This window comes from Rattus rattus, chromosome 1, assembly GCF_011064425.1.
Source record: "Rattus rattus isolate New Zealand chromosome 1, Rrattus_CSIRO_v1, whole genome shotgun sequence".
NCBI lineage: Eukaryota > Metazoa > Chordata > Mammalia > Rodentia > Muridae > Rattus > Rattus rattus.
In genome coordinates, this window is record NC_046154.1 from 207313506 (window position 1) to 207326462 (window position 12957).

The 12957-nt window shown below is 38.1% G+C and overlaps 1 protein-coding gene across 1 annotated transcript in view; it reads left to right on the forward strand.

Moving 5' to 3' along the window:
* LOC116910404 (carboxypeptidase Q-like) overlaps positions 1-8018 on the forward strand; it is an 86509-nt gene extending 78491 nt beyond the window's left edge. Inside the window, exon 2 of the mRNA XM_032914247.1 lies at positions 7609-8018. Within this exon, the coding sequence (XP_032770138.1) occupies positions 7609-7772 (164 nt within the window). The 3' untranslated portion in view covers positions 7773-8018. The remainder of the gene's footprint in view (positions 1-7608) is intronic.
* Positions 8019-12957: the final 4939 nt, after the last annotated feature.

Below are 12957 nucleotides of genomic sequence, written 5' to 3' on the forward strand. Positions count from 1 at the left end.
ACCAACTCCTTGGTGGTGATAGGCAAGTTTCTGGGTTGTTTTTATTTTGTATAATGTCATGGGAACCTAGATGATGTAGGAGGAAATACCTTCCTTAAGTCACAGGCTCTAAAGAAAGGCAGCCAGACATCACCCATCTGGCAGCCAGATTCAGTAAGAGACACAAAGATAATTTTTGGAAAGCCTGTAAGGGACACAGTATGTCTTGCCTTTGTTTTTCCAAAAGGGAATTTGAGTCCCTTTTCTATCAGCCAACTTTCGGTATTCTTAAGATGTCCTGTATAAAATCAAATCAGCCCCAAGTGATCATACTCTGCTGGAATTAAATGCCCCTCTGTATCCTAATCCATCTTCCATCCACTCCATTTTATGAACTTCTTGACTCTGTCCTTTTGTGTGTGTGACTTTAACATTAACTTGGTTCTGTCTGGAATCTAGGAAGTGTGTGCTCCCTCCTAAGCAATTCTAAAATGTCACAGTTTTATGAAGACATAGTACCACCAGAGAAAAAGTGCATATTTGACTTTCCTGGGTATGCTATGGGATTGTGGTGTAATGAAATTCCTGTTTTTTAATGCACCCTGCCTTTTTCACAGGGAAGGGTGATGATTTTCATTAACATTCTTCCATGAGAATTCCGGAAGCTGAAAGACTGCCATTAGACTGTCCTCCAGTTGCATCCTTACCTTTTCATCTCTGGAGTTAGCCACCCATTCCTGGTTCTCCCTGAGATGAAGCCACAGTTTCCCTAATGTCCCAGCCAATAGCTGCCAAGGCTGTACACTTATGGACTACACCAGCCCATTTTCAGGACTTACCATTGTCAGTTTCTCATTTCATCTGTCAATTATTGACCCAGTTTATATCATGTCTCTTAAATGAAAATGTGTACATATTCTATGTACCTGGAATACCTGTAACTACTGCTCTCTACTGACACCTAAGGACTCGTGCTAGACATCCTCTTTCACCTCTCCACGTCCCTCATCTTTCTGTAACCTGCAATGACTCTCTGAGGATGAACTATTATGGGCTGTGCTAATGAATTCCATTATCTTCTGGTTTGTTGTTGGATTTGACCCAGGAAGACCCAGAAGAGTTTTGGGAGGCATCAGCTAGAGACCCAGGGTTCTAAACAACCACAACCCCCCCCTCTTTCCTAACATTCATTTTTAATTCCTCCCTATCCCAACCCTCCCTCCTCTTGTAAAGCCTAAGGTTGGCAATGGCTCTCCACCATGACTGGTCCTGTCTTTTTTATTCTTTATTTGAGTTTATTTACTACTAATAATTCTGTATAAGTCATCTCTTCAGTAAATTCTTCAAGTTCCCTTGTCCTAAGTCCCATATTTTCCTACAAGGACTCTACTTGTCCTGTTCATAAAATTAGCTCCCATTCATTCAGTAAGTAAATATATTTCCAACTTGTATTTGGAATCATAGACATTAGCAGCACAGAGGGTATCAAAACAGAGGATCTAATGTGGAAGAAGACACTTATAACAAATGATGGTGGTAATGATGGTGACAGCAAGGTGAGCACACAGCATAAGGACCATCCATTCATTCATGACATTCTAGCTGTTGTTATAACTCACAAGCACATCTTCCCCTACTGCAGAATAAGGTTTTGGATGGTAAAAATTGAAAAACATTTTCTCTCCCTCATTGATGAAAATATAGGCCATATTAAAAATAGATAAAGGAGGCAGGGTTATTAGATTGCAGCTCTCAGATGGGCTAAAACAAGGGGGTTTTATAGAGATTAGGTGAGGAATGATGATATGCCAGATAGGAGCTGGGATGGTGTCCGTAAGTCAAGAACTGAGCCCCTGTGGGGCACTCTTGGGAGGATTGCTGGAAACATGGAGATGAGGAATGATAACAAGTTAGCCTGAGTTTTCTCTGTATGAGTGTGGGTGGGAGAAGGAGGACAGAAAGGTTTCCGAACTTGTGCAGGAGATGAGCAAGGGTTCCAGACTAACAGAAATGAAGTTTCATCTACCTTTCTGTCAGCTTTTTAGTCTTAGCATCTGACCAGAATGTTATGGGGATTCAATAAACATTTCCCCAGTTGAATTGGATTGAACCTTCAAAAACATTTGTGAACCTCAGCTACAGCATGCCCACTATATGTTTTATGTTATCAGCCTGGAGGATGGAGAGATTTCACCCTTTATGTGCTTCTGGGTGAACAGATAACATGCTTTATTGATTTAGAAAGAAAATCACTACCCAGTAAAGAAAAGCCACTTAAACACAGGTGAAGAGTTTGATAGCTCTTATCAGTTAACATGTGATGTTTGATACTTGCCAGTAGGTGTAGGAGCCATTCACCATCAGAGTGCTAATAAGCTTTCTTCTATGCTTCTCTTTTCTCACTAGCCTGTATTAAGTTTAGTGGAACCATGGCTACCTTTACCCTGGGAAGCCTCAACTTCACTCCAGAGTGAGGAGTTTAGGAAAATAGGTAGAGTGTATCTTTCACTGATAATTTTAAAACTTAGTACATCATGGAGAAAATCAGTCCTGGACAACGGAGGTCTCAGGAACAGTTGTAACACCCAACTTATGGGCAAGAAGTAGAAGGGTGCTTTTGATGTCCTAAATTCATAATCATTCCATTTTTCCCACAAAATTATTGGTTAAAGCAATCATTGTCTGGAGGCAGTATAAGAAAATTCATAGCAGTAACAAATACAAAGTGAGAATCAGCAATGATAAGATGGGACCGGCCTTTATCTACAACCCTTTCGAGCATGGGTGTTGAGGACAGGCATAAAGCATATATCCTCCGGGGTGCTGACTTTCTTTATAATCATTAAAACAAATATGTGACCAATGATTTCTAAAGTCTCCAGACTGAACAGAAGCAAAGCAGATAGCTTTCAAACCAGTATAAAGTAGAGGAAAAGAAGGGGACAAGAGAGATCGGGGTAGGCAGTAGGGAGGGGACACATCTAGAAAACACAAGAAAAGAAGAGCTAACCCTCAGGTGGTATAAGCAAATCTAACCAAAAAATAATAATAACCATAATCTGGATAAAGGGATTATGGTCTCCTGCTGCAACTCAAATATTCTCAAGACCGAGTTTGAAAACACTCAGAGTATAAGGACAAGAGACATAAAATGATGGGAAAAGCAAGCAGTGTAGTGTTCTGCATAGAGAAGCAGCTGGAACACCTGACCTGTAGGAGGAGCTGGATTAAATGCAGGAGAAACACAAAGTCTAAAGAGCTCAGTAACCACAAAAGACATTAAATCATTACTTAGCATTTTTATCATTAATAAAATATCAGGACAGAAAATGTTGCTACACATGAAGAGGACTACCACAAATCAACAAAAGTTCAATCTACAGGAAGACAAAATTTTAAATTCATATATTCCTCAAAGCATAACTTTAAATATTTAGAAATATATAGATTTGAAATGTATAGAAATAAAGACATTTCTGGAGCTATAGAATAGCTATGAAGTAGAAATCACATTGAAAATCACAGATGAACGTTTTTGTTCTTACCTTCCCATACTTATAGATCAGATGTATAACAAGCTGATAAAGAGTTAAAAGTTTAAAGAATAGAATGAAATATCAGGTCTGGTGGTATGCCCAGCAGACTAGACATACATTCTTTACAAGCAGTGCATATGGAACATAAATTTATGAATGTAGACATAACAATAGGCCATGGAACAAATCACAACAAAAGCCAAAGAATTTGTGCCATGTAGTCAACATTGCATGATAACTATGTTAAAAAAATTAATAGTAAAAAATAAACAAGGGAACTCTATATCCTTTTAATTTAAAGATATGTATTATAAAACATAAGTTGATAACATGTTCAACCTAGAAGCTAATAAACATTTAAAATTGAGCAGACATGAACACTCTAATCAAAACTGATAAGATTGGAATCTTAAGAGTATGCCAAAGACAAGGAAAGTTTGAAAGTAATAAATCAAGCAGTTAACTCAAGTAAGAAAACAAATCAAAGAGACGAGAGAAATGATAAATATAAGAAAAAAATCCACTGATAGAAAAACTACTAGATAGTAGAAAGTATACCCAAAGCTCCAACGTGTCTTTCCTTTCCCTTGAAGAACAAACAAAAATGACAAACTGCTGCCAAGAGAAGAAGCAGATAAGCTATGTCAGATACTAAAAAGAGAAGAGACACCACTGTAGAAGGGATGACCTTATCAGAAGGAGGGTGTTACTGACAACTTTTCACTGATTGTTTTAAAGATTGGGCAAAACCGACACATTCCTAGGGAGCCAGTTTCCAAAAATAATTAAAACAAAACACAAAGCCTAAATATCTCAGTAACAATGAAAGAAGTTGAATTATTATTTAACATTTTTATCATAAAGAAATTATCAAATCTAGATAATTTTATAAAAAGTCCTATAAAAAAGCTAGGCGAGAATTCATATCTATTATGTAAACCAACCCAGAATGTGGAGAACAAAGAAACTCCATGTTATGACTCACATGTTTTTTTCTATTTAAACTGAATAGCTTCAAGCAGAAAAGGCAACTTTTGTCTACAAATGTTTTACAATACCACTAAATGGTAGAAAAAAACTACCAAAACATGGGGAATACAAGATTGTGGATGTATTTTAATTTTTATTTTATGTGCATGGGTGTGTTAGGTGTACGTCTGTCTCTATATTATGTGTGTTTCTGGTGCCTCCCGAAACCATAATTGGATATTAGAGTCGCTTAAACTGAGGACACAGACAGTTGTGACCACCATGAGCTGGGGATCAAACATAGGTCCTCTGAAAGAGCTGCCAGTTAGGTACACTTAACTACTGAGCATTCTCTTAAGCTCCTGTACTAGAAAATTTAAAAGATGTTACACAAAACTCAAATAAAAGCAAATCATCAAGCCACTTTCATGAACAACAACAAAAAGCCCACAGTATAAATACTTTTATATATCTTCCTCAAGTTAATATGCTGATTGATATAATTCTGGAAAAGATTTCAAAAATAATTCTTCTAGACAATTAAAGCAATTCTGAAGTTTATTTGGAAGACCAGAAGGTTAAGAAAAATCAAAAAACTCAACTTAGAAGGGAAGAACCAAAAAAAAAAAAAAAAAAAAATCAAAACTCAACTTAGAAGGGAAGAAAGGGGAGGAAAGAAGATGACAGGAGAGGAGAGAAGGAAAGAGGGAGAGGGAGAAGAAGAGAGGGGGGGAGAAGCAGTCCCGCGAGATGCGAGGAGGTAGAGACCTGGAACAAGACAGCTGACTCATTGCAATGGACATTTGGAAGTCAAGATGTGTGTGCCAGAGGGCAAAACTGTGGCATACACAGTGACATACTACAGCTTCCATGACGTGATGTTTTCTATTTGTTTTGTTTGTTTGTGGGGGTGGGGTGTGTGTGTGTGTGCGTGTGTGAGTGTGTTTGTGTGGGTGTGTGTGGGTGTGGTGTGGTGTGTGTGGTGTGTGTGTGGTGTGTGTGTGGTTTGTGTGTGGTGTGTGTGTGGTGTGTTTGTGTGTGTGTGTGTGTGTGTGTGTGTGTGTGTGTGTGTGTGTGTGTGTGTGTGTGGTGTGTGTGTTTGTGTGTGTGTTTTTGTGTGTGTGTGTGTGGTGTGTGTGTGTGGTGTGTGTGTGTGGTGTGTGTGGTGTGTGTGGTGTGTGTGTGTGTTGTGTATGGTGGTGGGTGTGTGGTGTATGGGGTGTGTGTTGGGTGTGTGTGTGGTGTGTGGTGTGTGTATGTGTGTGTGTGTGGTGTGTGGTGTGTGTGTGTGGTGTGTGTGTGTGTGGTGTGTGTGGTGTGTGTGTGTGTGTGTGTGTGTGTGTGTGTGTGTGTGTGTGTGTGTGTGTGTGTGTGTGTGTGTGTGTGTGAGTGTGTGTGTGTGTGTATTCTGCAGGGGAGATTGCAAAGGCAAAGGCTGGGTATGAGGGAATGGGAGATGAGCAGGATTGAGGTACATGATGTGAAACTCATGAAGAATCAACAAAACGTTTTTTTAAGCAATAGCAACTGACTCAGGGTGTTGTTAACATGGCGGTCAACAAAGAGATCACAGAGACAGACTTATCCCCAAGCAACCCTTCACATACAAGAAAGTTTTACATATGAAAACATTGATGCTACAGATTAATGAGAAAGAGCACGTGTTAAAAACATTTCCCAGACAATCTAGAAAAATGAAAACAGAAACTTACCTACAGAAGAAGCAATTCTACTTTTTGATGTGTGGAAACTTTAACAATGAAAATAGAAGCTTTAACCTTTCAGAACACTAGAGGATATTTTTATAGTATTAAGGGAGGTGAAGCATCTTGAATGAAGCATGCATAAGGTAAAATTTCACAAATCCACTACATCAATAGTATATACATATATTCAGGAAAGAAAGGTGAACCACACACTTAAAAGTTATTTTGCAAACAATACCCATAGAAAGTTATAAAAAAAATCTTCTGCCACATATCACCATGAAACAAAAAGTTTTACAGAAACACTCAATCTCATTAGTAACTTGAAAAATTGAAAAGGAAGTGATGTTTGACACTCACTAGAATAGCAATAAAAAGTGTTTTGGCAATAACAGATGTGAAGACCATATGAATCAAAAAGAAAACTCATATACCGACAATGACCATGTAACTTAAAAGGAAAATGGTTTGGAATTGAATAATAAAATTAACCGCCTGTGCTCTGTAGCATGGCCATTCTACTCCAATGTTCTGACCCTTTAGAATGTTGATAATAACATGTACTTATAGAAACCTGGAAAGACCTAAATTCCCAGTTGCAGAACAAAATAATAAATTAATCCAATGAGAGAGGATACAACAAATTTAAAAGGAATGTATAACAGCAATGCATGTTGGCAGTTAAATATTACATCCATCTGAATGAAGAGAACAAGATACAGAATATATTTAGAATAGATAGTTCTGGTCATATTGAGTGTGTATGTGTGTATGCGTGTGTGTGTGCGTGCGTGCGTGCGTGTGTGCGTGTGTGTGATAAAACACAAAAAGTGATCAGAACATGAGCAAGCCAGGACTGCAAGTCCTTGGAAGGTAGAACAGAACTGCAATGTAAAGGAAGGTAAGGGCATGGCTATTACATGTGCTGGGAATGGCTGCCTTGTGTTGAATGATAGACACATCCCCTTCATAGCACCAGCTTAGTCATGCACATGTACACTCTCTGCAGTCTTCTATGTGTCATGCATTCCACAATAAAACAACCCGTCAGACTGCCAGATGCTCCTGAACTGTGGTTAGTCCATAATATAGTTCAAGTAGGTGTCGTCACAGGATGAATTAGAGAGGACATTTCCCCAAGCTCTGCTTTGAGGCTGAAACTTGGACTTTTTGTTTTTTGAAGCTCTAATTCTTATTCTACTCTCAACCTAGTGTTAGCCACATTTTTCCATGGTTTGTCATCAAAGTTAAGGCATTTTCTAGAACTCCCACACAGTGATAGGTATTTATTCCTTCTTTGCCACTTCAATCAGTAGGGAGAGTGGGCTGAAGGATGTGGGAGGGCACCAATGGTTTCTGAACAGCCTATCAGCCATGCTTGCAAATAGCACATTCAGAATTCTCCCTCTTCTTCACAGGAGCCAGTCTGCGAGATGACTTGTACAAGTATTTCTTCTTCCATCATTCCCATGGAGACACCATGACTGCCATGGATCCAAAGCAGATGAATGTTGCTGCTGCTGTTTGGGCTGTTGTCGCTTATGTTGTGGCAGACATGGAGGAAATGCTGCCCAGGTCCTAAGGAAAACAAGAAGGAAGAATCTTGTTCTCTGCAGCTGGGAATCCCCATTAAGGATTTTCACAGCAGCCATCTTCACAGCACCGTGTTATACACTCAATCCCCATGGCACAGTTTTCTTTATACCTTCTGTTAACCATCTTCCCTTGATACACTTTTACCTGTTCTAGAATAAGTAATCATCACTACTGTACCACCTTGAAAATACTATTTCCAGTTTAAAAATAAACAATAAATATATGAAACGTTTCTGATTTTTCATATTTACTTATAAATATTAAATTTAATGTAATGAAACCAATGTTTTCGGTTATATTATGGAAAGAGGAGAAAACTACATGATATTAATATTTGAAGTGGATATGTGAAGAGATTTGACAATCTAGTTGTACATTTTATAGTATATATGCTATTGAATTTTCTTTTTTATTGGATTTTTTATTTACATTTCAAATGTATTACCTTTCCTGGTTTTCCATCCATAAGCCCCCTATCCCATCCTCCTTCCCCCTTCTTCTATAATGGCGTTCCCCCTCCCCAACCATCCCCCTTCCCACCCTGACATTCCTCTATACTGGGGATTCCAGCCTTGGCAGGACCAAAGGCTTCACCTCCCATTGGTGCCCCACAAGGCCATCCTCTGCTACATATGCAGCTGGGGCCATGAGTCTGTCCATGTACCCTTGGGTAGTGGTTTAGTCCCTGGAAGCCCTGTCTGGTTGGTATTGTTGTTCTTATGGGGTTGCAAGTCCTTTCAGCTCCTTCAAATCTTTCTCTAATTCCTAAAATGGGGACCCAGTTCTTAGTTAAATGGTTTGCTGCTAGCATTCATCTCTGTATTTATCATGCTCTGGTTGAGCCTCTCAAGAGACAGCTATGTCAGGTTCCTGTCAGCATGCACTTCTTGGCCTCATCAATATTGTCTACGTTTAGTGGCTGTATATAAATGGGCTGGATTCCCAGGTGGGGCAGGCTCTGAATGGCCATTCCTTCGGTCTCTGCTCCAAAATTTTTCTCCATATCTCCTCCTATGAATATTGTTATTCCCCCTTTGAAGAAGGACAGAAGCATCTGCATTTTGATTGTCCTTCTTGAGCTTCATATGGTCTGTGGATTGTATCTTGAGTGATTCAAGCATTTGGGCTAATATCCACTTGTCAGTGAGTGCATACCATGTGTGTTTTTCTATGGTTGGGTTACCTCACTCAAGATGATATTTTCTAGTTCAATCCATTTGCCTATGAATTTTGTGAAGTCATTGTTTTTGATAACTGAGTAGTGCTCCATTGTGTAGATGTACCACATTTTCTGTATCCATTCCTCTGTTGAAGGGCATCTGGGTTTTTCCCAGCTTCTGGCTATTATAAAGAAGGCTCCTATGAACATAGTGGAGCATGAGTCTTTGTTGTATATTGGAGCAACATTTGGGTATATGCCCAAGAGTGGTATAGCTGGGTCCTCAGATAGTACTATATCCAGTTTTCTGAGGAATCTCCAGACTGATTTCCAGAGTGATTGTATCAGTTTTATACATCTTTGCCAGCATCTGTTGTCACCTGAGTTTTTAATCTTAGCCATTCTGACTGGTGTGAGGTGGACTCTCACCAAATGCAAATTTTGATTTGCATTTCCCTTATGACTAAAGATGTTGAACATTCCTATAAGTACTTCTCAGCCATTCGATATTTCTCAGTTGAGAATTCTTTGTTTAGCTCTCTATCCCATTTTTTAGTAGGATTATTTGTCTCTCTGGAGTCTAACTTCTTGGATTCTTTGTATATATTGGATATTATCCCTCTATCAGTTATAGGATAGGTAAAAATCTTTACCAAGTCTGTTGGTTGCTGTTTTGTCCTAATGACAGTGTTCTTTGCCTTATAGTAGCTTTACAATTTTATGAGGTCCCATTTGTTGATTCTTGATTTAGAGCATCCAGTCAGGAAAATTTCCCCAGGACACATGTATTCAAGGCTCTTGCCCACTTTTGATTCTATTAGTTTGAGTGTATCTGGTTAGATGAAGAGGTCCTTGATACACTTGGACTTAAGCTTTGTGCAGGGTGATAAGCATGGATCGATCTGCATTCTTCTACATGCTGATCTCCAGTTGAACCAGCACCATTTGCTGAAAATGCTATCTTTTTTCCACTGGATGGTTTTAGCTCCTTTGTCAAAGATCAAGTGACCATAGATTTGTGGGTTCTTTTCAAGATCTTCAATTCTACTCCATTGATTTAACCTGCCTGTCTCTGAACCAATACAATATAATTTTTTTTTCTTCAAAACTGCTCTGTAATACAGCTTGAGGTCAGGGATGGTGTTTCCCAGAAGTTCTTTTATTGTTGAGGATAGTTTTCGATATCATGGGCTTTTTTTTATTCCAGATGAATTTGCAAATTGCTCTTTCTAACTCTCTGAAAAATTGAGTTGGAATTTTGATGGGGATTGCATTGATTCTGTATTTTGCTTGCAGCAAAATGGTCATTTTTACTCTATTAATTCTGTGAATCCACGAGCATGAGAGATCTTTCCATTTTCTGAGAACTTCAATTTCTTTCCTCGGAGACTTGAAGTTCTGGTCATACAGATCTTTCACTTGCTTGATTGGAGTCGCATTGAGGTATTTTATGGTATTTGTGACTATTGTGAAGGGTGACATTTCACTAATTTCTTTCTCAGCCTGTTTATCCTTTGAGTACAGAAAAGTTACTGATTTGTTTGAGTTAATTTTATATGCAGCCACTTTGCTGAAGTTGTTTATCAGACTTAGCAGTTCTCTGGTGGAACTTTGGGGGTCACTTAAGTATTCTATCATATCATCTGCAAATAGTGATATTTTGACTTCTTACTTTCCAATTTGTATCCCTTTGACATCCTTTTGTTGCCTGATTGCTCTGGCTAGAACTTCAAGAACTATATTGAATAGATAGGGAGAGAGTGGACAGCCTTGTCTAGTCCCTGATTTTAGTGGGATTGCTTCAAGTTACTCTCCATTTAGTTTGATGTTGGCTAACTGGTTTGTTGTACATGGCTTTTACTATGTTTAGGTATGGGCCTTGGACTCCTGATCTTTCCAAGACTTTTACATAAAGGGGTTTTGAATTTTGTCAAATGGTTTCTCAGCATCTAATGAGATAATAATGTATTTTTTTCCTTTGAGTTTGTTTACATAGTGGATTATGTTGATGGATTTCTGTGTATTGAACCATCCCTGCATTCCTGGGATGAAGCCTACTATTTAAACGGTTTTTCTGATCCTTATTTAACTTTGGTACCTGGTATCTGTCTAGAAAATTGTCCATTTGATCCAGATTTTCCAATTTTGTTGAATATAGGCTTTTCTAGTAGGATTTGTCAATTTTTTTTCAATTTCTCAGATTCTGTTGTTATGTCTCCCATTCCATTGCTGATTTTGTTAATTTGGACACACTCTCTGTGCCCTCTGGTAGGTCTGGCTACGGGCTTAACTATTTTGTTGATTTTCTTAAAAAACCAGCTAGTGCTTTTATTGATTTTTTTTGTATAGTTCCTTTTTGTTTCTCCTTGTTTGTTTTCAGGCCTGGGTTTGATTATTTCTTGCCATCTACTCATCTTGGGTATATTTGCTACTTTTTGTTCTAGAGCTTTTAGGTGTGCTGTCAAATATGCTCTCTCCAGTTTCTTTTTGGAAGCACCCAGAGCTATGAGTTTTCCTCTTTGCACTGCTTTCATGTTGTCCTCTAAGTTTGGGTATGCTGTGCCTTCATTTTCATTAAATTCTAAAAAAGTCTTTAATTTCGTTCTTTATTTCTTCCTTGACCAAGTTATCACTGAGTAAAGTGTTGTTCAGCTTCCTTGTGTATGTGAACTTTCTGTCATTTTTGTTATTATGGAAGACCAGCATTAGTCTGTGGTGATCTACTAGGATGCATGGGATTCTTTTTGTATCTCTTGAGGCCTGTTTTGTGACTGATTAAATGGTCAGTTTTGGAGAAGGTACCATGAGGTGCTGAGAAGAAGATATATTCTTTTGTTTTATGACGAAATGTTCTATAGATACCGGTTTAATCCAATTGGTTCATACCTTTTGTTAGTTTCTCTATGTCTGTGTTTAGATTCTGTTTCAATGATCTGTCCATTGATGAGAGTGAGGTGTTGAAATCTCCCACTATTATTGTGTGAGGTGCAATGTGTGCTTTGAGCTTTAATAAGGTCTCTTTTATGAATGTAGGTGCCCTTGCATTTGGAGCATAGATATTCAGGATTCAGAGTTTATCTCGGTGGATTTTCCTTTGATGAATATGAAGTGTCCTTCCTTACATTTTTTTGATAACTTTTGATATTAAGTCCATTTTTTTCCATAATAGAATGGATACTCCAGCTTGTTTCTTGGGACCATTTGCTTGGAAAATTGTTTTCCAGCCTTTTACTCTGAGGTAGTGTCTGTCTTTTCACTGAGGTGTATTTCCTGTGTGCAACAAAATGCTGGACCTGCTTTATGTATCCAGTCTGTTAATCTATGTCTTTTCATTGGGGAATTGAGTCTGTTGATGTTAAGAGATATTAAGGAATAGTGATTTTTGTTTTCTGTTATTTTTATTGTTAGCGATGTTATTATGTTTGTGTGTCTCTCTTTTTTGGTTTCGTTGCAAAAAGATTACTTTCTTGCATTTTCTAGGGTGTAGTTTCCTTCCTTGTGTTGGAGTCTTCCATCTATTATCCTTTATAGGACTGGATTTATAGAAAGATATTGTATAAATTTGGTTTTGTCATGGAATATCTTGGTTTCTCCATTTGTTAGTTGATAGTTTTGCTGGATATCATAGCCTGGGTTGGCATTTGTGTTCTCTTAGGGTCTGTATGACATCTGTCTAGGATGAAAGCTTGGATCTTCTGTCTTTTATAGTCTCTGGTGAGAAGTCTGGTGTAATTCTGATAGGTCTGCCTTTATATGTTACTTGGCCTTTTTTTCCCTTACTGCTTTTAATATTCTTTCTTTGTTTTATGTGTTTGGTGTTTTGACTATTATGTGATGACACGAATTTCTTTTCTGGTGCAATCTATTTCTAGTTCTGTAGGCTTCTTGTATGATTATGGGCATCTCTTTCTTTAGGTTAGGAAAGTTTTCTTCTATAATTTTGTTGAAGATATTTACTGAACCTTTAAGTTGGGTGCCTTTGCTCTCTTCTATAGCTATTATCCATAGGTTC